The sequence below is a fragment of the Balearica regulorum genome, chromosome 6, assembly GCF_011004875.1.
Source record: "Balearica regulorum gibbericeps isolate bBalReg1 chromosome 6, bBalReg1.pri, whole genome shotgun sequence".
Lineage (NCBI taxonomy): Eukaryota > Metazoa > Chordata > Aves > Gruiformes > Gruidae > Balearica > Balearica regulorum.
The window spans coordinates 40,656,370-40,681,796 of NC_046189.1; the positions used below are offsets into that span (position 1 = coordinate 40,656,370).

At 40.3% G+C, this 25,427-nt stretch overlaps 1 protein-coding gene across 1 annotated transcript in view; it reads left to right on the forward strand.

Annotated features, from left to right (window-relative positions):
* Positions 1-25,427, forward strand: part of KIF5C (kinesin family member 5C) — an 85,857-nt gene that overhangs the window by 28,141 nt on the left and 32,289 nt on the right. The window contains exons 3-12 of the mRNA XM_075757286.1: positions 2,869-2,942; positions 7,384-7,488; positions 10,642-10,690; positions 11,518-11,573; positions 12,443-12,530; positions 14,219-14,343; positions 16,108-16,212; positions 16,566-16,714; positions 21,074-21,222; positions 24,467-24,642. Of these exons, the coding sequence (XP_075613401.1) occupies positions 2,869-2,942; positions 7,384-7,488; positions 10,642-10,690; positions 11,518-11,573; positions 12,443-12,530; positions 14,219-14,343; positions 16,108-16,212; positions 16,566-16,714; positions 21,074-21,222; positions 24,467-24,642 (1,076 nt within the window). The remainder of the gene's footprint in view (positions 1-2,868; positions 2,943-7,383; positions 7,489-10,641; positions 10,691-11,517; positions 11,574-12,442; positions 12,531-14,218; positions 14,344-16,107; positions 16,213-16,565; positions 16,715-21,073; positions 21,223-24,466; positions 24,643-25,427) is intronic.

The window sequence follows — 25,427 nt, forward strand, 5'->3', positions numbered from 1 at the left end:
TCTTTGCTCGGTCACTTTGTTCATCTGTTTTTTCCCCCTCCTCTTCCTTGCTCTTAAGTTTTGTGCAGGCTGTTTCTATCAGCGACTGTCTTCTCTCGCTATTCAGCTGGCAGATGGTATATTAACTATCCTGAGGTGGAAAGCCCTCCAACAAAAATAACTTAATCTGCTACTGAGACCACCAACCATTTTAATTGCAGGTGATGCAAAGGACTATTTCTTATAGAATAGAGTATTTTTTGCTAATTGGGAAGGTAAATTACTTATCTATGCTTTCTCAAGCAGCGATGTATCTTAGTATACATGGATGCAAATTCTGAGCACTTTTCTTACATAACAGCTGATTAATCAGGTTATTCCCCCCCCGCCCAGGCTGTGTACCAGTACAGAGCTGCCATTGTGCCTTGCATTCACCTGGAGATAATAAGCCTTTTCAAAAAAAATTCAAAAAATTTTCTTTAACTGTTAACTCAAGTTTGGCAAAAAGAAGAAACAGTAGTAATGAACTCTTAGATTGTGTTTAACTGGGAAATGAATGTTTTGAGATACCAATCAGGTGAAATTTGGCCCTCTTTCGAAGCCTGTTGGTGAAGGAATGGGTTGAAGGCATGAACTCAGGGTAGCACTGCATCTATGGCTGGACATCTGGGGGTTTCATCTATGCAATTATTATTTATAATTCCTTACCTTAAACTTTGTTTCCTTAAAGCAAGAATAAGCAGTGTCTCTATAAACAGATGAGGATGCTAAATTCATACAAAATGTTAATACCAGAATGACAGTAATTATAGTCTCTAGCTTTGTCATTCTCCTAGATTTCAAGATTTGAAAAATTTACCCAGCAATACTCTGTGGAGGTCTGTACAACCTCAGGCACATCTGTCCTCTTCAGCTCTCCAAAATAGTTCTGCCACAACTTCAAGTTACACTCTGTGTTTAATTACGCTATATAGTTTTAAATGGCTTTATTCCAATTTCATCCTTACTCAGTGTGGCTGTATAGAAAATGTGGGTCTATGTCATGGTTGTCTCAGAAAAAAAAATCTCTTTGCCTTTCCTTTCTTTTTATCAATTTCTTTTCTTTGAAATTATCTTTTTGTGGTTTTTATCTCATTTTTTTTTCACACTTATTTCTTCTTCATTCTTTTTATATTTTTCTAACATACCCTATTTAATTCTCCTTCCTTGCTGGACCACCCATATACATACATGTGGAGATACAAATAAGATTATATGTGTGTGTGTGTTTATGTATATTACGTAATAATGTGATGTTATATGCAATAATATATAATATAGATGCATCCATATATATATACTATAAATATGTGCACATATATAGACACATCTCTTTTTTTTTTTTTTTCTCCTCTATTCGTGTAGATATAGAGGGTGGAAAATGTACTAAGTATTTCAGAAGTGGAGGTGGCCAACTCTAAAAGCAGGAGATGCATTCAGGAATGCCCATGGACAGGAACCTTTCATAGAATCACAGAACCCCAGACTGGTTTGGGTGGGAAGGGACCTCCCAGCCCACCCAGTGCCACCCCCTGCCATGGGCAGGGACACCCTCCACTAGCCCAGGTTGCCCAAAGCCCCATCCAACCTGGCCTTGAACACTGCCAGGGAGCCAGGGGCAGCCCCAGCTTCTCTGGGCACCCTGTGCCAGGGCCTCAGCACCCTCACAGGGAAGGATTTCTGCCTCCCATCCCATCTCCATCTCCCCTCCTGCAGCTTCAGGCCATTCCCCTTGGCCTGTCACTCCCTGCCCTTGTCACCAGCCCCTCTCCAGCTTTCCTGGAGCCCCTTTAGGGACTGGAAGGCTGAAGGCTTTCTGCCCTGCCAGATGGCAGTTGGGCTTTGGTGGCTGTTCCCTGTCCCCTCCGCAGCCTGCAAGAGTGGAGCTCTCCTTTTGCTTTTTTTTCCTTGCTGCTGGCTCCCTCCTGGCTTTGCTGCTCTATCTCTATCCACTGTGTCGGCTCTGGAGGCCCATGGCAGAGCTCTGGTACCCAGGGTCCCTGCATCCTTCCCAAGGTCCCTGCATCCTTCCCAGGGTCTCTGCATCCTTCCCAGGGTGGGGGGGTCTTTCAGAAGGGGCTGATGGAAACTGGTTTTTAGATTGAAGATTTCCTTCATTCTTTATTAGCAACTATAATAAGTTTTTACTTATAAATAGGTGGCCCTACATAAGACTTTAAATTCACTTGCCTGGAGCAAGTCCAACCCAGTAATTCTCCCAACAGCAATGAATGGACGTGGGACTGGGCGTAAAAACCAGCTGGTTTACAACCCTCCCGGATTTTTGAACGCTGCTATAGACATTAACCTCTGCAAAGTTAAAAATGGATATTTTTATATCTTAATGCAATGTAAAATGATTCATTCTGCCTTGAAAGAAGAATATTTTCAATAAAGCAAATTCCTGTCTGACTTCCTTCTTGCTTTGCTCTCCTGCTTTGCAGGCAGGCTTGGAAATTAATGAGGTCATGAGCTGCTGAGGATGTTCTAGTAGTAGAAATATACAGTATGAGTTCGTGTCATTTCTCTATGGTGCGTGATGGTTTAAAATGCGGCAATTAAGTTTTCTCTTTTCTATGTTACACAGGTATATTGGATAATATCTAGGGTCTAGATATATATTTTTTTTCCCCAGGGAAGTGAGACATGTCAACAATTCTAGTTCTGTAATTTAGATTTTGTTATGATTTTTTTTCCCTAAACATAGCTAGTCATGTCATATTTTTCCTGTTCTTTATTGTGCAAACTATTTTCTAATTAAGCTTCAACATTGTGGAAGACTTAGAAAATGCTGATAATCCAGTTTTAAGGTGTCAGTATGAGTTTTAATTGTTTTCCTTCTTCTTACAGATGTTCTTGAAGGCTACAATGGCACAATCTTTGCTTACGGACAGACATCATCAGGAAAAACGCATACTATGGAGGTACAGTGGCAAAATTAAATCAGTTTGGTAGCAGCAGTAGAATTATACGTACCAATTACCTGAACAACCCAGCTATCTGGAGCATTCAGCTGTGAGTGACATATAAAAATATGAGATCTGGGTATATTTAGCTTCTACTGCCTCTTAAGCTGTAGTATGTCTTTCAATGTGGAGTGTTTTCAAGTGATGGCTACAGATATCTAGCTAAACTAACAAATGGTGAGCGGAAAAATATCAAATAGAGCTTCACCGTGTTTGTCGTAACGGTGTAGGTATGTGTATATTTTAAAGGGTTTGAGTGAGATTTGTTAATCCACAAATGAAAACAGTAATAAGGGTCTGCAGAGTTCCCTTGCATGCAGGATTATGAAAATTCATGCCTTGGTTATTGGTTTTCTCATTTGCACTCCCCTTCTGGGAATACCACTCTTGCATGCTGCAGGACAGATGGATGAATTTGAGAATTGTTGCTTTGGAGGAGAACAATACCAAATTATACCAAATTCCAGTGGCTGAAGTCCTGGGTCTGTTCATATTTCTGCTACATGAAGTGTGACAGTGTAGTTTTTTTCCTGTGTGTGGTTTGTTTTTTTTTTTAACTGTTCAGTTAGAAGACATTCAGATATTTTAGTCTTTTGCTGTAAAGGAGGATCATTCGAGCATCTGATCCGTGCAGAGGATTGTTCCAGCACAAAGCTGTACAAGCTGGGTGTATGTGTCTTGGAGCGTTTCAGTTCAACTGTGAACTTTAAACGGGAGGTCTACAGCAAAGTTTTGCTAAATGAAAGGAGAAAAAAAAAAAAAAAAGCGCTTTCATTTGTTTAACAGCATCAGATGGTTAGCAAAACCACGATTGACACGATTAACACAGGTGACCTACGTAACCTGAAGGTTAAAGGGGAAGGAAAGCAATATTCTCTGGAGCCAACAGGTCCTGGCGAAATTGCTGTTCGATTGTCACAGTTGCTCCTTTCCTGGAGGATGCAATAACTGATGCCTCACGTCTAATTAAGTCTGTCCTTGTGAGGATGGGGGAAATCACTAGCTCAGCCCTCACAGATGGCACAATGGCTGAGTAATCCACCAGCTCTGAATGTAATTAAATCAAAATGTCTGCAGGGCTTGAGCTGGTGCTTCCACATGGCATGGGGAAAGATCTCTTAAAGCCAATTTATATTCAGAATTACAAGCTGTGATAAAGAAAATGTCTGTAGAAAAATGGCTGGTTTACTTCTTTAATAAAGAAAAAGCTGTCATTTCAAAGTGGAATCAAATCTATATTCAGTTTTAATCCTCCTTTTAACCTAACATCCTCCTGTAAAGTTGCTAAAGTACGTTGTGGAAGAAAAAAATAGTCTGAAGTTGAAGAAATAGTAAATCCTCTGGGTAAAGCTGTTATGGAGGATTTTCTGTGAAATGTGAAAAGCTTCATAGTGTTAGTGTTAAGCTTAAACAGGACACGGTAGTATAATATAGCCAGGATAGACTTTCTGACATACATAGGTCTTTCTCCTGTGCTAGATAAAACATCTGCCAACCTGTATAGCAGGATATAACCAAAACCTTCTTAAAAATTATGCATTTTTGCCTATAAGATTATATTGATGGGCTTTGACCTTATAATAGCGTTTTCAATAGTGGGTCCCTATAGATTGTAGTTATTATGTCAACATCCTGAAATAAAACAGCACTGTCTCAAACATCACACTTCGCTAGCTCCTGTCTGCCTGCTATGTTTAAATGTGGAAATGAATGTTCTTCTTAAAATGAGAGGCTTTAATGAGCAGAGAACTCTCCGTCCTGGCGCTTTGGGGGAGTTTACTAACTGCGATGGCAGCATGGCAGCAGCAGCATGTTTCTCCAAACTCTTTCTGAGGTTATAGCTAAATCCATGAGAGTGGGGTTGGGTTGAGTTTTTTTTTAATTCCAGCTTTCCAGTGAATAGCTTACCTTTAGCTTTCTCTTCCCTTCCAGCTTACGGTCTCCATAAATTGTAGCGGGACCTGCTTCAATCGTCTCTTGTTTTAATAAAAATCCATTGATGATAAAGTAAAAATGATATTATTTTTTAATACATCACAGAGTGCTAGTGTTACAGTGTTTTAAAGATCTTAATGCATTCTTCACAAAGCGGTCAATGTGATCTTGCTTCTCTGAAGTTTCTACTGACGTAAATAGTGAGAAAGCCCAAGCTGGAGAAGTTGTAGATGCAGTGGTGGAGTTACATGCACACTTAATCATGTTTCACAGATTGCTTTCTCTTCTGAGCTAGAGAAAGCTATGTAAAGGAAAGCATAATTATAACTTATTGAGGCTAGGAGAATGTTTAATTAAATACTTTTAGAAGTTGCCACTTACCCAGAGCCTAAGCAGTTATTAGAGGAAAAGTTTACCTAGTGCAGTGACCCAAAGCAGATGCACCTCCGTACAGACAGAAGTCCCTGCAACAAAACTTTGAATTCAAAATGTCCTTTGGCTGAGCTGAGTTGTTACCCAGCTCGATCAAAGCTGCTGCAGAAAAGGGGGCACTGCATAGCTCTAGCATTTCGTGTTCTGTAGCTGCCTTCGCTGTCTTAGGAATCGTGCCTCTTGCAGTGCTATGTAGCATAGACATACCTTTGGTTGTATTGGTGTGCATTGGAGAAATACCAGCAAATCTCTGTTTATTCTAGTTTAGGAAAAACTCTTTTCCCTTCTTTGGAAAACTCTCTCCGTGCAGCAGTATGAGACGGTTGGTTTCAGTGAGCTTTTCACGGCCTTCTTCAGCGAGAAGGGATGCGCAATGCAACGGAGTGCAGTGCTGGCAAGGGAAAACAAAGTGTTGGGGTTTGGTTTAAGTGTGTGTTGGTGCATACAAGTTTTCCCCTCCATCAGGTATTAGTTTATTTAATCACCCTCTTTTTCATTCTCATAGTCTGAAATAAAATAGTGTCTCATACGACAAGGACTTTTTAGTTTTTGAGAAGCTTAACAGGATGTTGGGTATGGTATAGCATTTAACTGCTTCTGCTGCAGAAGGTAATATTATTTATATAATATGAATAAAATATTCACAGTGTAGATACAGCTGAGTGCTGCTCTGTAGGGGAGGCAGTCAGCAATGTAACTGATTTACCTAAATCCCCCCCTCTTTCCCCCAAGATGTGTAATTCAAGGGCAGAAACCCAGTCACTGCTTTAAATACAAGCTTTGAGACAGAGGGAGAGATTGTGTCAGTTCTTCATGCTAAATTTCCTTCGTCCTAGGTTGATGTGTAGAAGTTGACTGTCACTTCACCAGCTTTAGCATAAAGGAAACGATGTCTAGAAAGGCTATAAGTATACTAATAAAGGCTGAGAAACTTGGAGAACAGGTCAAGGTGGCTCACTAGCCATTTACAAACATGCGTACTATTGAGAAACGCATGTATGCCTATATGATTTTCTTCCTATTTTGCTAAAAATTGTGGGTGTTTAAATTGTTAGCAATTACAGATGAAATCTGTCTTCCCATGATTTGGAATTGTATGATTACCCTCTACATTTAAAAAAAATGAAATAATACTCTCTGCCAGTATTTGGAGCAAGATGCTTTGTTGTGCTGCTATGGGCAGTAATACTTGGACAAAGATATATTCAAAAGGTATAGTACGATGCTATGTTCTGATGGAATCTTATGACTACTGACTTGTTATTGCATATTTAACCAGTTTCATAAAACATTTGGAAATAAAAATACAGTGTACGCTGTAATCAGAAAAGGTTTTTATTTGGAGTCTGTACTTCTATTCAGTTTTCAAGTGGTGTTAGCTTTTCAGTACATGTCTGGCTTTTTCAAAAAGGGCAATGCAACTAAAAGGAGCCACGCAGCCAGGGAAATTGTTGTTTTTATTTAATATTCAGTTCTTGAAAGAACAGAGGAAGGTAGTTGTGCAAATTAACATGGAGAACAGTAATGTTTGTAAGGCACGGTTCTCTGGCAATAGGCCCGGCAAGCTCAAATCAGAATATATTACTCTAATCCCCAAATCCCCGCAACCCAGATTTCCCTTTAGCTTTCTACCGTAGTGGTGAAAGAGAAACAAAATGCTTTAATACTTCTTGTTGCTGACATGTTTCCAAATATCTGATTTAACTGGGAGAACCAGGCTGTAATTTGTATGTTTGTTTGTGTTTATTCGTGTCTCCTCCATCGGAGAGTGACAGTGTAAATAGCGGCAGGACAGCACGCTTGGCAAATGGCAGGAGCTGACAAAACAAATAGGTGCTCCGTCAGGTGAAGAGTGCTAACACGGCGAGTCGTTCTGCCACCTTTTCTGTGCACTTACATCAAGCAAATCTCCCCCAGAGCAGCAGACATGGTCATAGGGCCCCACTGGAGGAAGGTTTGTTTGGACAAGGCTTTCTCCTCCCTTGTGCCCGAGCAAGGCTTTCCAGGTTACGGATGGCTTTTGTGTCCGCAGGGGAAGCTGCATGACCCTCAGCTCATGGGAATCATTCCAAGAATTGCACATGACATCTTTGATCACATCTATTCCATGGATGAAAACCTGGAGTTTCATATAAAGGTAAATGTGGAATGACGTGTTACGTAACGGGTCGGGTGGATGGGAAATCTGGATTCGCGTTGCAACGTTGTGCTGCAGAATTTTTCCTTTCTCCTTTTTCTGACTCAAAACCCCATTAATTTGCTGAGGACATTTACTAGAAATAATCCAATACAGTTACTAGCCTTTGATAGAAGTTATTTTTGGAGTATGTTTTCAGCTCAGGTTTGCTAGTCCGTTGTTTGCCTTGTCTCTCACCCCAGTTGATAGGCTAGCCAACTCGGTAAGAAAGAAAACACTTATTCCACTGCAGCTTCTCCAAAGACTGGACCTCAGCCTCTCTTTTTGCGACCACAAATACCATTGATCTGCATGACATCTGAGAGAATATACGGATATGTTATTCCTATCTCAGTGATATAAGCAGTCCTCCATAATATGTGAAATGGAGAAAAGATGGCTTTGGGCAATTACAGAAAGACGTTTAGAAGTAATTTTTAGCTCAAAGGCTTATGTATGGATTCCTTGAGATGGTGGACTAAGTCTCGATTTGGACAGCTACTATGTTTTTCCATGTCCCTATCATGATCCCAACCCTAAGATCTCTCAAATATTTTTGAGTGACCTTTAATTCCTACTGTCTATCTGGTCTCCTGGGGAACTCTCAGCTGTGGTGAGGAATCGGTCTGTCTGGCAGGGTTGCAGTCAGGGTACAACTTTCTTCTAAGTGGACATCAGTAAAATTACCCTATAGATTGCAGGAAAAACGAGTACTCCTCTGTGTCATCCCTCCCCCAAGACACACAAAATAGACCTCTGAATCAGTTCCTGATCTTCTGGAAGGACTAGGTCATTTTGTGTCGAGAACCTTCTTATAGCAGTGTCTGTGGGTGTGCTCACAAAGTACAGACAGAAGAAGCAGAATATAAAGTACACATAAACAATCTAAATATTTTTATATATATAAATAATAATTTAATTGTAAAATATTTGGCTCCTTAAGAAGAGACACTTCTGAATTTTCATGGAAATGGTTTCCATAGGAGTGACACTGATCTCTTTTCATCAGCTGTAAAGCTCTCCTGTGGCCGTTGCTGTTCTACATAATAGCACTTGGATACCAACAGATGAGGACCCCTTTGTAGAAGACATAGTAAATTCCTGTCTCTGCAGAAGATTATCACTTTATAAATCACATTCTGCCAGCACTGAATTGTTTCAGTGGTTTCCTATCATAGTTGACGTTTATGAATATCTTAACAGAAAAGCTGCCTAAATAGCAATGAATGAGTGAGTGATTATACAAGGAGCTGTCATCAAGAGAAATGCAAGTTCTGTCACTGGGAGTGAGAATTTAACCAAACTGTCACACTCTTTTAATAACTGAGCCAACGTTGAAAATTAATATAATTTTCTTTCCTCCCTCTTTAATAGAATCATAGAGTTCTAGAATGGTTTGGGTTGGAAGGGATCTTAAAGCCCATCTAGTTCCAACCCCCTGCCATGGGCAGGGACACCCTCCACTAGCCCAGGTTGCCCAAAGCCCCATCCAACCTGGCCTTGAACACTGCCAGGGAGCCAGGGGCAGCCACAGCTTCTCTGGGCACCCTGTGCCAGGGCCTCAGCACCCTCACAGGGAAGGATTTCTGCCTCCCATCCCATCTCCATCTCCCCTCCTGCAGCTTCAGGCCATTCCCCTTGGCCTGTCACTCCCTGCCCTTGTCACCAGTCCCTCTCCAGCTTTCCTGGAGCCCCTTCAGGGACTGGAAGGGGCCCTAAGGTCTCCCCGGAGCCTTCTCTTCTCCAGGCTGAACCAGCCCAACTCTCCCAGCCTGAGGTCTCCATGGCAGAGGTGCTCCAGCCCTCAGATCATCTTGGTGGCCTCCTCTGGACTCTCTCCAAGAGCTCCATGTCCTTCTTGTGCTGGGGACCCCCGAGCTGGATGCAGCACTGCAGGGGAGTCTCACCAGAGCAGAGTAGAGGGGCAGAATCCCCTCCCTCAACCTGCTGGTCACGCTGCTGGACACACAGCCCAGGACACGGGTGGCTTTCTGGGCTGCAAGTGCACATTGCTGGCTCATGCTGAGCTTCTCGTCCCCCAACACCCCAAGTCCTTCTCCTCAGGGCTGCTCTTCATCCATTCTCTGCCCAGCCTGTAGCTGTGCTTGGGATTGCCCCGACCCACGTGCAGGACCTTGCACTTGGCCTTGTTAAAGAGCCCGTTTAGAACAGGGAGGGGAACTTGGTATCTCCTGTGTGTGTTGGTCCTCAGCAGTGTGTTAGTAGGATAATATAAAGCACGTGAGTTGAGTCTGGGTGAACCGGACTGTTGAAATGAGCTGGTCTAGAGGATGGCTTTAAATGGGACACAGGTGAAGTAAATGCACAAAAGCGAAATATGTCTGTATTTAATAGCAGCTGTCACACAGGAAGATCAACTCATCGGTATAAAAAAACAGACATCATTTATTTTTCACAAGAGAAAGTGATACTTTACTAAATAGCTAGAGTTTACTGATACCTAGAATTTAGCCATCTAGTATTCTAGCTAAATAATCCCTAAATAAAGCCTATTTAGGGTATGGTTAGACACTACGCCCCTAACACGTTTCTATTTGCTTCTGGGAGTCAGAAAAAGCTCATTTTCAGTTTCTTCTTTGGGATATGATTCAAGACAGAACTTTTACGTATGTTGCATTTAAAAGTTGAATTTAACATATTTTGCTTAGGCTTATGCAACTTGTATGTTAAACCACTGACGATGCTGTCTGCTTTTGTGCTGGTGAATATCAATATACCTCTTACAGCTGTCAAACTTGACCCTTCTCGTGATGCAGTTGTACGGATATGATAGTAGCTGAATCGATTTGATTCTGTTCAATATTTTTGTCAGTTTTGCTTATGTAAAGAAAAAAAAAAAGAAGATAAGATTCGTCCGAAGGGATTTTTTTGTATACTTTCTTGATGAATCATTGACAAATGGAGAAAGATCAATGACTTGTAAATCATTCAAAATACAAGGATGTTCACATGGAAGATGTAATTCAAACTATGTGGGAGGTGGGGTTTATTTTTAGTTTGATGCTTTTTATTTTGACAGATATGGAAATATAAGTACAGAGATTTTTAAATCCCCAAAGTTTAAATCTGTAATGTTTATGATTACTTAATTAGGTTTCCTACTTTGAGATATATTTGGACAAAATAAGGGACCTACTTGATGGTAAGTTCTGCATTTCTTATGTGACTGAGTGTTTTTTGACTTGGTATAGCGCTTTGAATCAATGCTTAAGGGGAAACAGTTACTTTTTGAGAGTGATTTATATTTAAGCTATATGACTGGGCTCGTGAAAGAGAATTTTGCAGTTTAAGTCATCTGATCTCTGACTCTTGTGCACCTACCTCTGCACTGCTACATAGCTTGATTATAAATCAGTGAGTACAGAGAATTTCACAGACTTCAAGGCAGGTCTGACCCTCATTGGCAATGTGCATTCTTAAAGGAAAACCATGGTTTAAAAACGTTGAGGGTTTTTTGGTTAAATTTAGAATACATTCGCTTCAACTTATTCCTTGCTTTGTTTCTGTTAGGTAGAGTTTGTTAGGAGGGCTCTATCTTTTTTACAATTTGTATCTCCGTATATGTGTGCTGTATGTTAACGAAAATGTGACTTGTGTGTGTTGAATCAATCTGAAGACAGAGAAATGTCCCAGGAACATGTATCTGAGGTTTCTGAATTCCATGAGTTCTTCTGTCTCTTTTGAAATTCTTGCTGCTTTGGCAAAATCCAACTCGGCTGGTGTTTATTAATCCAAGCAATAAACAAAAGCTCTTGTGCCATTAAGTTCACCTTAAGGAAACAGGTACAAGATTAACAGAACAAGAGACAAGTTTTATGTGTCAGAAATATTGATAGTTCGTAAGGAGTGGGAAGCGACTACAGTTCTCATTTATAAATTTAATACATTCACGGTATTTGTCTGTCTTGCCTATAGTTGCCACATTATTACCTGTGGAATATTCCTAATGATCTCCATCTTTTCTCCTAGTGTCAAAGACAAACCTCGCTGTACATGAAGATAAAAACAGAGTCCCATATGTTAAGGTATGAGGAAAATTTGGTGCTCAGTTTTTCATTCTTTCTCACATATGCATTTATTTGCACACTTCCATTTGTATCCCACTGTGTTTGCTGAAACGATTCAACTCATGTTCAAGGTCTTGGATGTTCAAGTAGTATGGGTCTCTGGATTTAAACAGTTTCCTGAAATATTAGTGGGCTTGAATCATGTTTGCTTTATTTTCCTGACTTTAAACATTTACATTTTGTTAGTATGGTGTTAGATTTTAAGTATATGAAAGAGAACGTCTTGAAAAATTTTGTTCTTTAATATTTTGTTGCATAGATGCTGTAATCTTGCAATATTTTAGAACAGATTTGTTGGGTTAGGAATTTGTTTTATGACTTCCTGGGCCCTCACTTAAAAGTAATATGCTTGGTATGAACATATGTAAGCCTAATAATATACTATTGTTCTGTTTATTCGCATCCTGGGGAAGGCAAAAAAAATTGATAAAATAACTCCGCCAGTAATATTGCATTAAGGCAGAGAACAAGGACTATGCATGTTGTCTTGTAGTTTGAGAGAGAAAAACTAATTTGGGTACGTAATCTGACTGAAATTAGTAACAGGAATAGACGCCATGTCGCTCCATGTGTTCTACACACAGAAACTCTTTTCTGCTGCATGGTTGGATTTGACCGAGTCTTTAATTGTCTGTGAAGTTATCCCATGGACGACTCCGGGAAGTCATACAACGGCACGTTTTGGTCCATTGCCTCGCTAGTGATCATGTTGGATATTGATGGTTCTTCTAATTATGTTGTTCATCAGTGCTAAATATTCTTCATGACGGCATTTGGAGTACTAGGACACTTCCTAAATGTTCTGTTTTCAACTTGCATGTTTCTAGGGTTGTACAGAAAGATTTGTATCTAGTCCTGAAGAAGTTTTGGATGTCATTGATGAAGGGAAAGCTAACCGCCACGTAGCCGTTACAAGTGAGTATTGTGTGGAGGCTTTTCTGGCTATAAAGTGTGGGTGGTTGTAGCGTCCTAATGATGTATTGATTCTGCATGTTCACCAAGTACTTTGAGTTACTTATGTGAACGATGTAATGATGCACAAATTATAACGCTTTAAAATTAATAGAGTGTACTTTTTTTACCGCTTCACTGCATACAGAAACATTTATTGACTGTTTCAGCTTTGAGAACTCCTGAATTTAATATATGGCATTATATAGCATTGTTATATAAAATGTCAAAATTTGTATTGTTTCCCAATTTATACTGTAAGATGTCTTTGATCCAAGCAGTGAGCTTGGCAGAACCTCAGCTTGTAACTCGAATCTTGGTGGTAGGGTGGGGTTTTGGTCTAATTTATTTTTTATTTTAATTTTATTTAAATTTTTATGATGCAATTGGATGACTTCTTTCTCTTCCATGTCTCTACCTTCTTGTTTTGATAAATACAATATTGCTTTAGCTTTCCCATGCCTTTCTCATCATACTAATAAAATGTATTCGCTTTTTTCTCCGAGTAATGTTTCCTCCTGTTGTTTCTGCTATTCTCTTTAACAAAAAATATTCAAATACACCTTTTGTTATGGTAGTACCTGTTGCACTTGGTGCACACAAAAAAGCTCCGACATAAGTTGACAGAGAATGAATTTTACCTAGACTGAAATGGTGAGAAACAAGTTTTAAAGTGTTATTGAAAAAAATGAGTTTGGGGATGGAGGAGAAACAGGGAGTTCAGATAAATATAAACATTGCTGTGAATGGGAGAAAGGGGGTAGTGGGGTTTATGGTAGTAGAGAAAATAGAGAAAACAGATGAAAAAGTGGTTTACTGATTGTTGGGTGGTGGTTTTTTTTGGGCTACTTTATGAAACTTCAAGCATAACATGGTTACAATCCAACTTAGAATAGCGGAAGCTGAAGCTGTGACTGCCTGGGTTTTATCTGCTGCCTGGGTGAAGGGGGATTTTTAACTACATAAGCAATAAAAATCACACTGAAATTTGAGTTTAAGTAGTGTGGTTTTGATGAAAACTTTAGCTAAAATGTTAGGAGATCTCCTCACACAATTGCACTGAGACCTGCTCAACTTCTTTTTATTGCCATTATTGTTACTTCTCTTTAAATTCTCTTGCTCAGCTGAAAATTATTCCTCTGTCCAGGATGCTGAACATACATCCTCCTTGTAGTTCTATGTCTAAATAGTGTCTGTTCTATCACAGCAGTTTTCTGTGTGAGCTGTCTACACTCACGAAGAAGCATAAATGGATAAAACCTTTGTTTCTTACTGTGTTTGTGTAATGTTATTTTATTATTCTTATGCTATGAATTTTTTTCGTTATATTTTACCATTGCTCGTCAAATTTTGTTGCCTCAAGGGGAAAAAAAACCTTTCAAAAAAGAAAGAAGAAGAAAAAAAAAATCTTTTTTTTCCAAGGCTGTTATTTATCATGAATCTGGTTAATTTGGTGATGTTGGGAGAAAGTAGGAGCTCATTCTGTAGTCCATGAGCTTTATTTGCAGCTCTTGGCACTGACACTGCTGTCAGTCCAGTGCTCTGGGCTCTCAGTAAATCACCTCGTACTTTTGAATTTGAATTCTGATGAAATAAAATTTCATGTCAGGTTATAAAGTCATTTAAACAAAACTGTTCTAATGTGATTGCAGATATGAATGAACACAGCTCTAGGAGCCACAGCATCTTCCTCATTAATATTAAACAAGAGAATGTGGAAACTGAGAAGAAACTCAGTGGAAAGCTTTACCTGGTAGACCTGGCTGGGAGCGAGAAGGTAATCTTTCCTTTTTCCTGAATTGTTTAATGATACTCCTGGGATCTCTAAACTGATGAGGTGAATGTGTGTCAGTGCAAAATTAGGCTAGGTATAGTTACAGAAGTTTTACAGAAGTCTTAGCTCGTGTTATCATTAGTATGGCAATCTGTTTGGTTTTTTTTTTTTTTAAATGCGGGATGGAGAAAAGGAACAGATTGGAACCATTTATTGGTACAAAATGCAAGCCCCAAACCTCTGCAATATATCTTCATTTATAATGAAGGGAATTGAACCAGTGTACTTTTATGTAGCTTCACATTTAGTTATGGGTATTTGAATAATGTCATGTAGTTTTTATGCAGGTGTAAAATTAGCCTGATATTTTCATTTGGTTATATTCAGACATGTCCTATTTCTAGATTTTCTGTGATTATTTCACATATTAGATAACAAAATAACAGCAGTTAATGCAGTGACACAGCTGAAATCTATTTGAAGCTCTCTGAATGACTCTCTTGGTTGTGGTGACTATTTCTGCTTTCCAATAGAGAAAAATACTAACCAGAAAAGAACTTGTGTCTGTTTACCAAAAGAGTAATGGTCTAGAACAGTACTGCAGTGGGAAAATGTCGTCGTTTCCCAGTTCTCATTCTAACATCTTCTGGAGCATTCAAAATTGTTTAACCGTAAATGAAATAAATTATAAACCTCGTCATTTTGCAACGCTATGGAATTCTTTATTCAAACTGGGTCCTTGGTAATTACTCATGATGAAATGTCTCTCATTGTGGTCATAGATTTCTATATCTTATTGAAAATGAGAAGTAAAATAAAAGATTTTGTTTGATAGGCCAGGCAGCTTTCAGATTGCTCATTGGGACACACTAGTTGATAACCCATTGGTACAGTGCTGAAGCCATTCACCAGAGTAATTAATCATGTTCATTTCTAGTATTGCATATGATACTAAATGTGAAATTAAAAACTCTTAGTGGCGTTTAGAAAATGAGTGCCTAGTCAGGCTCTGCTCTTCTCTGAAAACTGCACTTTCGTGGGTCATTATGTTTGTTTGGACATTGTACAGAAAAGCTGAAATAAGGGTTTCCTTGGTAGATTGTCTTCTGAAAAACATACAATTATGTTTCCTTTTATGTCATGTGCCATTTTTAGAGGAAAGTACAGATACTGTAGTTTTAATGTAGAGAAAAATAAATGGCTTTATGCTACTTTTCTGAGAAAAGACTATAAAACTGTGTTGCTGTCTGAAGGAGTACTGGTCCCAGGCCACCAAGCTTCTTGACTGGGCCACCGTGGGATCCAGTTTGTGGATCAGTAAACCTGACGTTCAGGATGAGTGAGATCATGCTTTTTCTGTCCTGATATTCTCAGTCCATGCAAGCAAAATACAAAGCCAAGATACTGGTGGTGTATGCTGTGCCCCTGAGCGTGCCCTGAGAATATCCCTGTGGTGTTCCCTATCTGTATGGGCAGTCTGGACTTGGAAGTGATCCCCAAGTGTCCTCAGGAGAGCACGGACTTACCAGCTTTTCCCTGAACAAAGTAAGGGTCAACTTGCTGTTACACTGGAAGAAAGGTGGAATTATTACAGGCTTCTGCTAACAAAAAAGGGCATATAAAATTCTCCTCCTTCACACTGAAGATCAGCTTGTTTTGTTTTTCTTCCAAGAGCATCTTTGTCAGTGGTGGTATCTGCATTGTAGCTGTATTTGTACAGGCGCTTGCTGGTAGCTGAGCCTGACTGTTGCCTGCTCTCTTTGGTAGGTCAGCAAAACGGGAGCGGAGGGCGCTGTTCTTGACGAAGCTAAAAATATCAATAAGTCTTTGTCTGCTTTAGGCAATGTGATATCCGCCTTGGCAGAAGGAACTGTAAGTAATCCTGTTTTGTGTTGTTGAAGAATGGCTTTCTATCTATCTGTTTCTTTGCCGTGCACACAAAAAAATAGCTAACATTTCAATTCAGAAAGAAGAAAATATTAGCTTTCCCACAACAAAACGGTGACACTTTTGCTATTCTACTAAAGATAAGAAACTAATTCTCAGTGATTTCACTTGAGTGACTATCCAATCTTAGTCAAAACAATTACTTAATCAAAACAATTACTCTTCAGGATTGTACACTTCAAATCCATTAAACCTGTCATTGTCGACTCATGTTGTCTCTCATTGCGATATCGTTATTTTAAAAAATTGTTCTTGTCTCTTATTTATATTTTGATTAGAAAACCCATGTTCCATACCGAGACAGCAAAATGACCCGAATACTTCAGGATTCCCTTGGTGGGAACTGCAGAACCACCATTGTGATATGCTGTTCTCCTTCTGTGTTCAATGAAGCAGAAACAAAGTCGACCCTGATGTTTGGACAGCGGTGAGTCCTACTCGGGATCAGGCTGGTTGACACTTACGCAGGCTCTTCCATGTGTTCCGAGCGAGCCGTGCTGAGGGGAGCGAGATGAGTAGGCCTTCTAAAATGTGGAGGTTATGGTTTCTGGAGTTGTTCAAAAATAGTGGTGGAGAACTTGAGAAAACTTGTCTCTTCGTTCCCTATGGTACCAGAAAAATAAATGTTAATGTTGGCCAGCAGCTGCACTACTTAGAAGCTCTGGTAATTTTTTCTGCAGAAAGTACAACGCGTTATCGTAGTTCTTTGAAATTTTATGGGGAAGATAATGGTATTGGGCAGTTTTCTGTTGGCTAACTCGGTGGAAAATGTCCAGTTTTGCTTTATCTGATACTGCTCTTGATGCTTTTAAGATGTGTCTTCTCCTTGAACGGCATCTCAGGGATTATTGTCATGGTTGTAAAAAAATATTTTATAACTGTTAAGAAAAATGAAGAATGTGGACTCTGTGTAGTATCGACAACTTCAATAGATCACTGTGATAGCTCATGGACGTTTTTATGTTTGAAGGATCTTAACGATTTAGGAACAAATCCTCAGAAACAAGCAAGAATAAAATAAGCGTGGAAGTATTCAGAAAGAATATTCCATATGTGTTTGTTGGCAATAGGCATATGAAATACATTTGGAAAGTCTGCAAAAATAGGTCAAGTTTATTACATAATTACCGGTTTTGTTGTAATTTAGGAGAACTCTGATACTTTGGAAAATTACTCATGTTTTAGTTGCGTGATAGCAGAAAGAAAAAATGCTCACAAGGTATGATTGTTTGAAATAGATTTTATTTAACAGTTTGTACAATACAATGAATTTGTTTGAAAATGGGTTGTTTTCCACCATGCATAATTTTTGCATCAAAGCCCACACTGTTAAGGAGCATTGTATATTGGAAAGTAAAATCGTGAATAAAAGATTAATCTGACAATCTTCTATTAATTCATTGCCCCGTAGGCTTTCAGGAGGGGAGATGATCCCTTTAGCGTGTTCATGCACGAGGACGTAAGAGCGCAGGAGAACCAGCTGCGGTTGGGTGCAGTGCCTCTAACGGAGAGCTGCAGGTTAGGGCTGGAGGACAGTTCTGCAGCACGCTCCCCCACCTGCATCGCAGAACCAGATTTAACTTGTCCTTGTCCTCTGCTGCTGGGATTTGTGGAAGGTGGGGAGGGACCCACGTGCTGCAAGCCAGGTAGCTGCAAAAAGCACCAGTTCCTCTCATCTCTGCTTCCTATGGCGTGTCCTTCCTCTAAGCTACTCCCTCAAACAACAGCGTGCAGGGAAGAACTCCCCAAAGGGAACTTCACAGGTTGCTGCAGCAACTTTTTATGGAAAAGGACTATAAAGGGAGGAAGCGGTTGTTAACTTACAATCAGGTTAAGGGTTGCTGTGCAGTTTTAATTCATTGTTGTATGATGAACGTAAGTTATTGAAGATTAAGCTTCTACTGGAATCCAATATTGTGGGATTATATTTACAGAAATTTTGAGTAAATGCAAATATTAAGATGCAGTAATTTAATAAAGAGTATTAACAATTCTGAAGTATAATGAGTTGCACAGTTTTTCTTGATGGTAAAAGTTTAAATGTTTTGTTGGTTCACAGTTTCAAACTCCCCATGTCCAATTTTCTGACTGCAGGTGATTTCAGACAAGTCTGAATCTTGCACCTCTGTAGAACAGAAGAGCAGTCCCAAAATTCCTGCTAATTCATTCTGGATAAGGCTGCAGGGCAGTAACGCAGCCACGGGGACATTTAATTTTAAATAGATGACTAGGTACTGTGTTAGGTTTCAGTCTGCTTGCTGTTATGCTGAACTTCCGTCTGCAGGGATGGTTTGAAGTAAAAAGAAATGTAAGGAGGAAAATGTAATAGTTCAGATTAAGGGGATTAAAAGGTAGTGCTGCTTTTAAAAAAAAATAAAGTATTTTTAATCTAGATTAAAAGGGGTTTGCTTTTGCTTTGTAACATGTAACAGTGCTCCAGGTCTGGGAAGCTGTATCATGGAATCCTAGAATGGTTTGGGTTGGAAGGGACCTCAAAGATCATCTAGTTCCAACCCCCTGCTGCGGGCAGGGACAAGTATCCTTGGCTACTTGAGGAAGAGTGTGTAGAGGAAGTCCAGTTTTCGTGTTATTTCAGTTTACATTTCTCTTGGTTTCATTTCTCTTTTAGTAATCGATAAAACTTGCCTTTCTGTCTGGAGCAAAGTAGTTTTCAAACCGACTCTGCACGTCCTGGCTAGCAGAGCATGGAGTGATGTGACTTTTCTAGGAAGAGGAACATTTTTAAGATATTCCTTCCTCAGGACTAGGATGTCAGCTGAAAGAAAATAGCTAAATACTTTGTGCGAGTGCTTGGTTTGGGTTTATTGAGGGGGGTTTGTTTGCTTAAGAGCTACAGAATTGGGCTGAAATGGGAGTTCCTCATGGAGAACATTCAACTGTAAGAAAGGAAATACCAGTAGGAGGACTGGCGACGTACTGGACCTGCAGAGCAGCACCCACACTACGCACACGTAGTGTTACTCGTCAGCGTTTTGGATCGGCATACTGCTGTCTACGGGAAGTGGTTTCTTTTACAGACTCGTTGGTTGTGGTGTTTCATTTTTCTGATGTGACAGTACTAAGGGCCTGAATAACATTAAAGGGAAGGTACATGAGTCATGGTGATTACTGGTTCCTCCATCTTTCCTAGCAAGAAAGAATTATATCACCATTAAAGTAAGCGTTAGGGTAAAATTCATCTTCAGAGGCCCACTCACACTAATCAACACATGCACATGCTCCTGTTAGTAGTGAGTCCGATTTTTCTCTTTCTGCTCCATCTTTTCTTGTGTTTTTATATTGTTTTTCATTTTAGTTGCTTGTAAGTACTTCATCCATCATTAGGGTAACGCAGTCAATAAACTTTGTGGTGTGCTGTTTTTTCCCCTAGCGCAGTTAAATGAGTGGAAACTTGAGCCATGCTTTTGGCAGAGACAATACGTAAATCCAACCATTAGGCGTCTGCATATTTTAAAAGTACAGGGATATTTAAAAATGTTTCTAAGGTAATAAAACTCCTGTTTGCCACATAGTGCAAATCGCTGGAGCGCAGTGTGGAGTATGAGGCACAGAAAACCCGGGGAGTGTTTTCTTTCTGACAAAACAAAGTTTCGTGATTTTTAGTGACTGGCCACATTTAAAGGATGCTTTAGAATCAGCAAGTAGAGCTGCAAAGAAAATAATTAAGATCACGTGCTCTCCCCAAAGGAGAGTTAGCCCATGTATCTATAGTCCATTCCTAGGCGTAGCTTCTTGCATTGACGTTTCAGCCTACGCTTTACAGACTGGTAGGAGGTTTGTCTGCTGTTCCTTTCCGTAGCCTCTATTTTATTCAGTGACACTGGAGTCATTTGGAGGGATTCAGCGTCTGAGCAACGAAGGGCAAAGATCTGAAGCTTTCTTAATTCATACTGATTTGTTTGCTTTTTCTTTTTAAATGTGGATTTGCTAGAGTAGGTGCTGTGCATTTTTTTCTGCTCACTTTGCATTTTCTAGAGCAATTGTTTAGGTTCAGCTGGAGCTAAGCGTTTTCACAGTACTAAAGTGGTGGTGGTTGTTGTTAGAAGGGTTTAAATTTTGTGATATTTTTGCCTAGAGAGGCAGTAACTCGTGAGCCTGCCTGCAGCAGCACAGGCCTGATTTCGGGCTCCCTTCCCTCTGAGCGCCTGCCACAGCCCAGCAGTAACCCAGTTACCTGGTGGTGACCAGCGGTTCTCCTCCTTCCCTTCCTCCTACCCCCAAAAATAGATCTGAAAGCGCTCTTTGGCTTTCAAGAAGGATAAGTTTCCATATCTCTGCTTCACTGTGTTGACATCCTTCATGCTGTGATGCTTGAAATAGTTTTGTTGGTGGAGTTTCAGGGATGGCTGTTAAGAGATGGGGCGAGCCCATGGTCAGAGGCTGGTGTGGGGTCCTCTGCGGTGGGTCCCAGGCCAGGAGAAGCTGCGAGGTGACAGGGTACCTGGCAGAGCGGCAATGACTTGGGTTTGTCCTAATCTAAGAACAGTTTCCAGACCTTCTCTTTTTGGAGGAATCTGAAGAGGCAGATCCATGCTTAGCTAGTCAACTTGCTGCTGGATTTTGATACAGAAAAATTTCTATTGAGGCTTCTAGGTAGTAATGCTGGTGAAGATTTGAGAGAAAATGGAATTGTGGCATTGCACTTTACAAAATAAATTGCAAATGTTCAGTGGTATCCCCTTGTGTTACGGGAAAATTTCTGAATCCTTACTGTTGTATTGAGATGAAAGTTGCGGAGCGACTGATGCCTGGTTTTGTTGTGCAGAGCTAAGACGATTAAGAACACGGTCTCTGTGAATCTGGAGCTGACCGCGGAGGAGTGGAAAAAAAAGTACGAGAAGGAGAAAGACAAAAACAAGAGTCTAAAGAATGTCATCCAGCATCTAGAGCTGGAACTGAACAGGTGGAGAAACGGTATGTACCAGAAAATGGGAACGGGTACGTGTCTCTGCCTTTTGGAGTTACGTATGTTTGAATGTTGCCTTCAATCAACAGTCTTACTAATTCTAAGCTCACCATTCAGAGTTGTAGCTCACACTTTATAATAATAATAGAAAAGTGAAGAAGCAAAAACCAGGGAAACCAGCAGCCGCCATTTACTGACGGTACCATTTTAAATGCCCAAACTGGCATGATAGCAGTTGTAGACAATACAGACGGGCATCGGTAATTTCTGATAATGTTAGTCATATTAATAAAGAAAGGGTAAAATGTCATTATGTTGATATTTTAAAAAGGAACTCTTCTCCTCAGACATGAGAATCAGTTCCGTTATGCTTTAAGGTAACTAGATCTTGGGAGGATTTTTTATAATCGCGTTCAACATTAGAATAATTAGTCCTTTAGTACAATGATTAGGAGTGCTGTCTGATGAGAATAATCACCACTTGTCCCCTTCTGTGGCTTCTAAGTGAAATTTATGTTGAGAACAGCTAATTTTCTGTTTAGAAACATAGGGAATTGCTGTTCAGGGTAGGTAGTAAGATCAAGTGCAGGTTGGCAGTGGAGGCAGAATATTCTATGCATACATACCAATTAAAGAATTTTTACTTAATCTGGAACGTTGACAAATAATTTTAGCAAACCATCCTTGCTTTTCATTTTTATTCCACGTGTTTAAAAAAAAAAAAAAAAAGCCAAAACAAACAAAAAAACCCAAACCCCAAACCAACCCCCCCCAAGAAGCAAACAACCAACCCCCAAACCCAACCCAACCAACCCTGCACCCCCTCGCACCCTGAAATCCCAACAACCCCCCAACAGTACAATACTGCTTCTTTGGAGTCGTTTTTATGTTCTGAATCGCTTGTCATCCAGGTCCTACGTGTTGATACGTCTAGCAGCTCAGTAGCGTGTAACTCTTGCGAAGGTGAAGTATCTAAAGTGAGAACAAATCTGTGATTAAATTATTAGTCACAAGTTGTCATGCACAGTCATGTACAAGTCTGGTTTTGAACATCCTGAGTGAAATCACTACTGAAAAGATAATACCTGACCTTTATGGGTGCAAAAAATTGTTTCCTCTTTCAGCTCCCTGTGCTGTTTACTTGCATTTCAGATGAGATCGTTACCTAATGATTGCGCTCCGCGTCTTCCTCAGGAGACTTCAGCACAGGGAGTATTTCCCTTATCAGCATAGTGCAATTGCTATGGAGACGGTCGCTCTGCTGTTGGCGTTGAGGGGTGCTGGGGATTTATAACCCGCTTGTGTTCTGCGTGTTTCATTCTGTGTTTGCTAAATGTGACGACTTTAATTTCCTTCCCATTCTAAAACATTTTTTTAGCACACCCCGTATAGGTCCTTTCTATATGCCGTGTAAACAAACCTTATAACATGCTGTTGCTGTTGTTTTGTCTAAATATGCACACCTCCTCCTCGCCTCTGTCCTGTTTTCCTCATTGACATCACCCAGCAATACATTCAAGGCATTCAAAATACTATTGATTTCTTGTCTGACCTTCTGAAATAGCATTGTTTGGAAGGATATTCTGCAAAGGAGGCTCTTTACAAATGGAAGTGTCACAGAAATTGCATCTTGAATATGAAATGCGAGATACATGCATAAATATTCACTCAGTTAGCTTGTTCTATAAATTTAGAAAATAATATACAAAATAAAATTGTAGCAGAAAATGGGTGTGCCCGGTTCTCACTGAAGCAGGATTGCAGCAGCCTGGTATCCAAGTGTGCAATTTGGTCTGTGTTTTTGACGTGGTTTACAGGTAGGAGGATGTTCTCATCCAAGCGTCTCTATCAAATTGAGGCTCCCCTCCTCCTTTCACCTGTGGTAGTCTGCCACACAAAGCTTCCGAGTTGAGTGAAATACCCCAATGAAATGAAAATCTAAAGATCCATTTCGGGAGGCTCCTGATGGATTCTCTGCAGTCTGAGGAGCGTTACCGTGTGTGCAAGGTCCCACGGTCTGACCGAGCCCACCTTTCCTAGTCTGCTCCAGTGAAATGCAACCATGAAAAATCAATTTACATTTTCTCATTAATAATATAAAATAGCATCAAGTCATTAACAACAGGGCAAAAAATATTTTGAGTGTAATACTTGTATAGAGGTTGTGGTGCTTGATTTAAGGTCATTCTTTTTCATTTTTTAAGCTTGAAAAAATTACCTTCTCCATTGTTGGTCGTGCTCTTCCATGTCATGTTTTGTTTTGCTTTGGGGCCCGATTTAGCCTGCCTCTTTATTTTTTGATATATTTCTCCTGTTTACTTGTTCTCCTGCCAGTAAGATAAATAGTTTTGGCAAGAGGAATGGCTAGCAAAGCTTCATGGGATTAAAATACTGTAGATTTTTGTAGAAACGGACAAAACCTGTTTGTGCAGAAGGGTTGGATGCAACCTTCCTGCACCTTGAGCAACGCGTGCAGCATTCAGCGGCTCTCAGAGACTCTCACCAGACTCTAATGAGAGCAGATTCAATTTCTGGCATGAGCGCCTTGCCTGTCCCTCTTCACTGAACTGCAGCAGGCTCGTAATTGCAATGCACCAACGTTACTGAAGAAAATATTCCTTGGAGAAAATGATTTTGAAAGAAAATGTGTAGGGAGAACATCCTGTCTGGTATGCATAGGCAACATCTGAAAATTGGTGTACACGCTTAAATTTTAGATGTGACAAGGCAGAAGGTGAATATCATTTTAAATGCAGCTGTCTTGCTTCTTGTCCTGATGCTCCAGCAGTTCATTATGGGGGAGGGAGAGTTAATAAGGCAGTTGGAAATCTGGAGAGGAAGAGACATTTAATTGCCAGTAGACTTTAAGCTGAAAGTCCAATTTTTTCCCTCCTTATTTACACTTCTGTTACTCCATGGAGCTAAATCCCATCTATAGAGGTCTTGAGTGAAAGGGGAGCCGGGCGTTCAGTGCTTTCAATGGCAGCCATTCGAATTGTGGCTGCATCTTGCGTGTTTGTGTTTCTGTCTCTGGAGGTCATCTTCATGACGAGGATGGCCCTCTTTCCACGCCCAGCTTGGCCTGTCGCTGGTATGCGTGGCAGTTGCCTGCCTTGCATAGCTGGATACGGCCCTTCTTTCCTTCGCTGAGCCCCACTTGGCAACACTGAAGGACCATCCTGGGACATCCGTGGGTTTGGGCTACCCTGTCTCTTGGATTGTAATGACCATGGATTGATTATGTGCCTACAGGAGAAGCTGTGCCTGAAGATGAACAGATCAGCGCGAAAGACCAGAAGAACCTGGAGCCTTGCGATAACACCCCGATTATTGACAACATCACACCGGTTGTTGCCAGCATCTCGACGGAGGAGAAGCAGAAATATGACGAGGAGATTGCCAGTCTCTACAGACAGCTGGATGATAAGGTGTGAACGTTTGGGTTGACTCCATTCGGTGGGTGTAAATAGAAAACTAAGCTGAAATGGGTGGGGGTGTCTCTGTATTTCTTGAGCACTGCGAACTGGAAAATGTCCCAAATTCAAAACACTATCACTGCGTTAAACCAGGTCTTGTCCTTTCCCATCAGCTATCTGCCTCTGCTCCCTCTGCAGAGTGTTTGGGGCATTCTCCCCAAAATCGGAGCCAAGTTTGCCTTTAATTTTAAAGGCTCAGTCCAGACTTTCCAGCACTCCTTCAGTGGTTTTTGTAAAATCCCTCAGCAAACTGTAATGTCATCTTGGAGTCACAGGAGAAAGAGAAAAAGGGAGTCTGTATCTTAATATTTCTTACATATTTATTGTGTATTAGAATTTTAAGGAAAACAGATAACCATCCCTTGGGTCTCTTTTGCTCATGTTGTTCCAGCTGTGAACACTGCTTGGAGTGCAGGTGGCTTTTTTATTTATTTGCACAGCTTGAAGTACATTGCTGGCACCTACAGCTATCAGCAGTACATTTCCTGAGCACTTGCCATTAATAGCTTTGGCTTGCGTGAAGATAAGAAGTGGGGGGGAAAAGGCATACAAAAGCCATTGGCCATTATGGATGAGAACAGCTTAAAAGGCTATCCAGAAAAAGCGTTCAGGGTACCTTTAACTATGAAATAAAGCCTGATTTTAACTTTCAATTGTGATTAGCATGAAAATATCACAAAAAAAAGCCCACTGTTTCCTCGTATGTTAATATTAAAGTTTGGTTGTTTCTGAATACC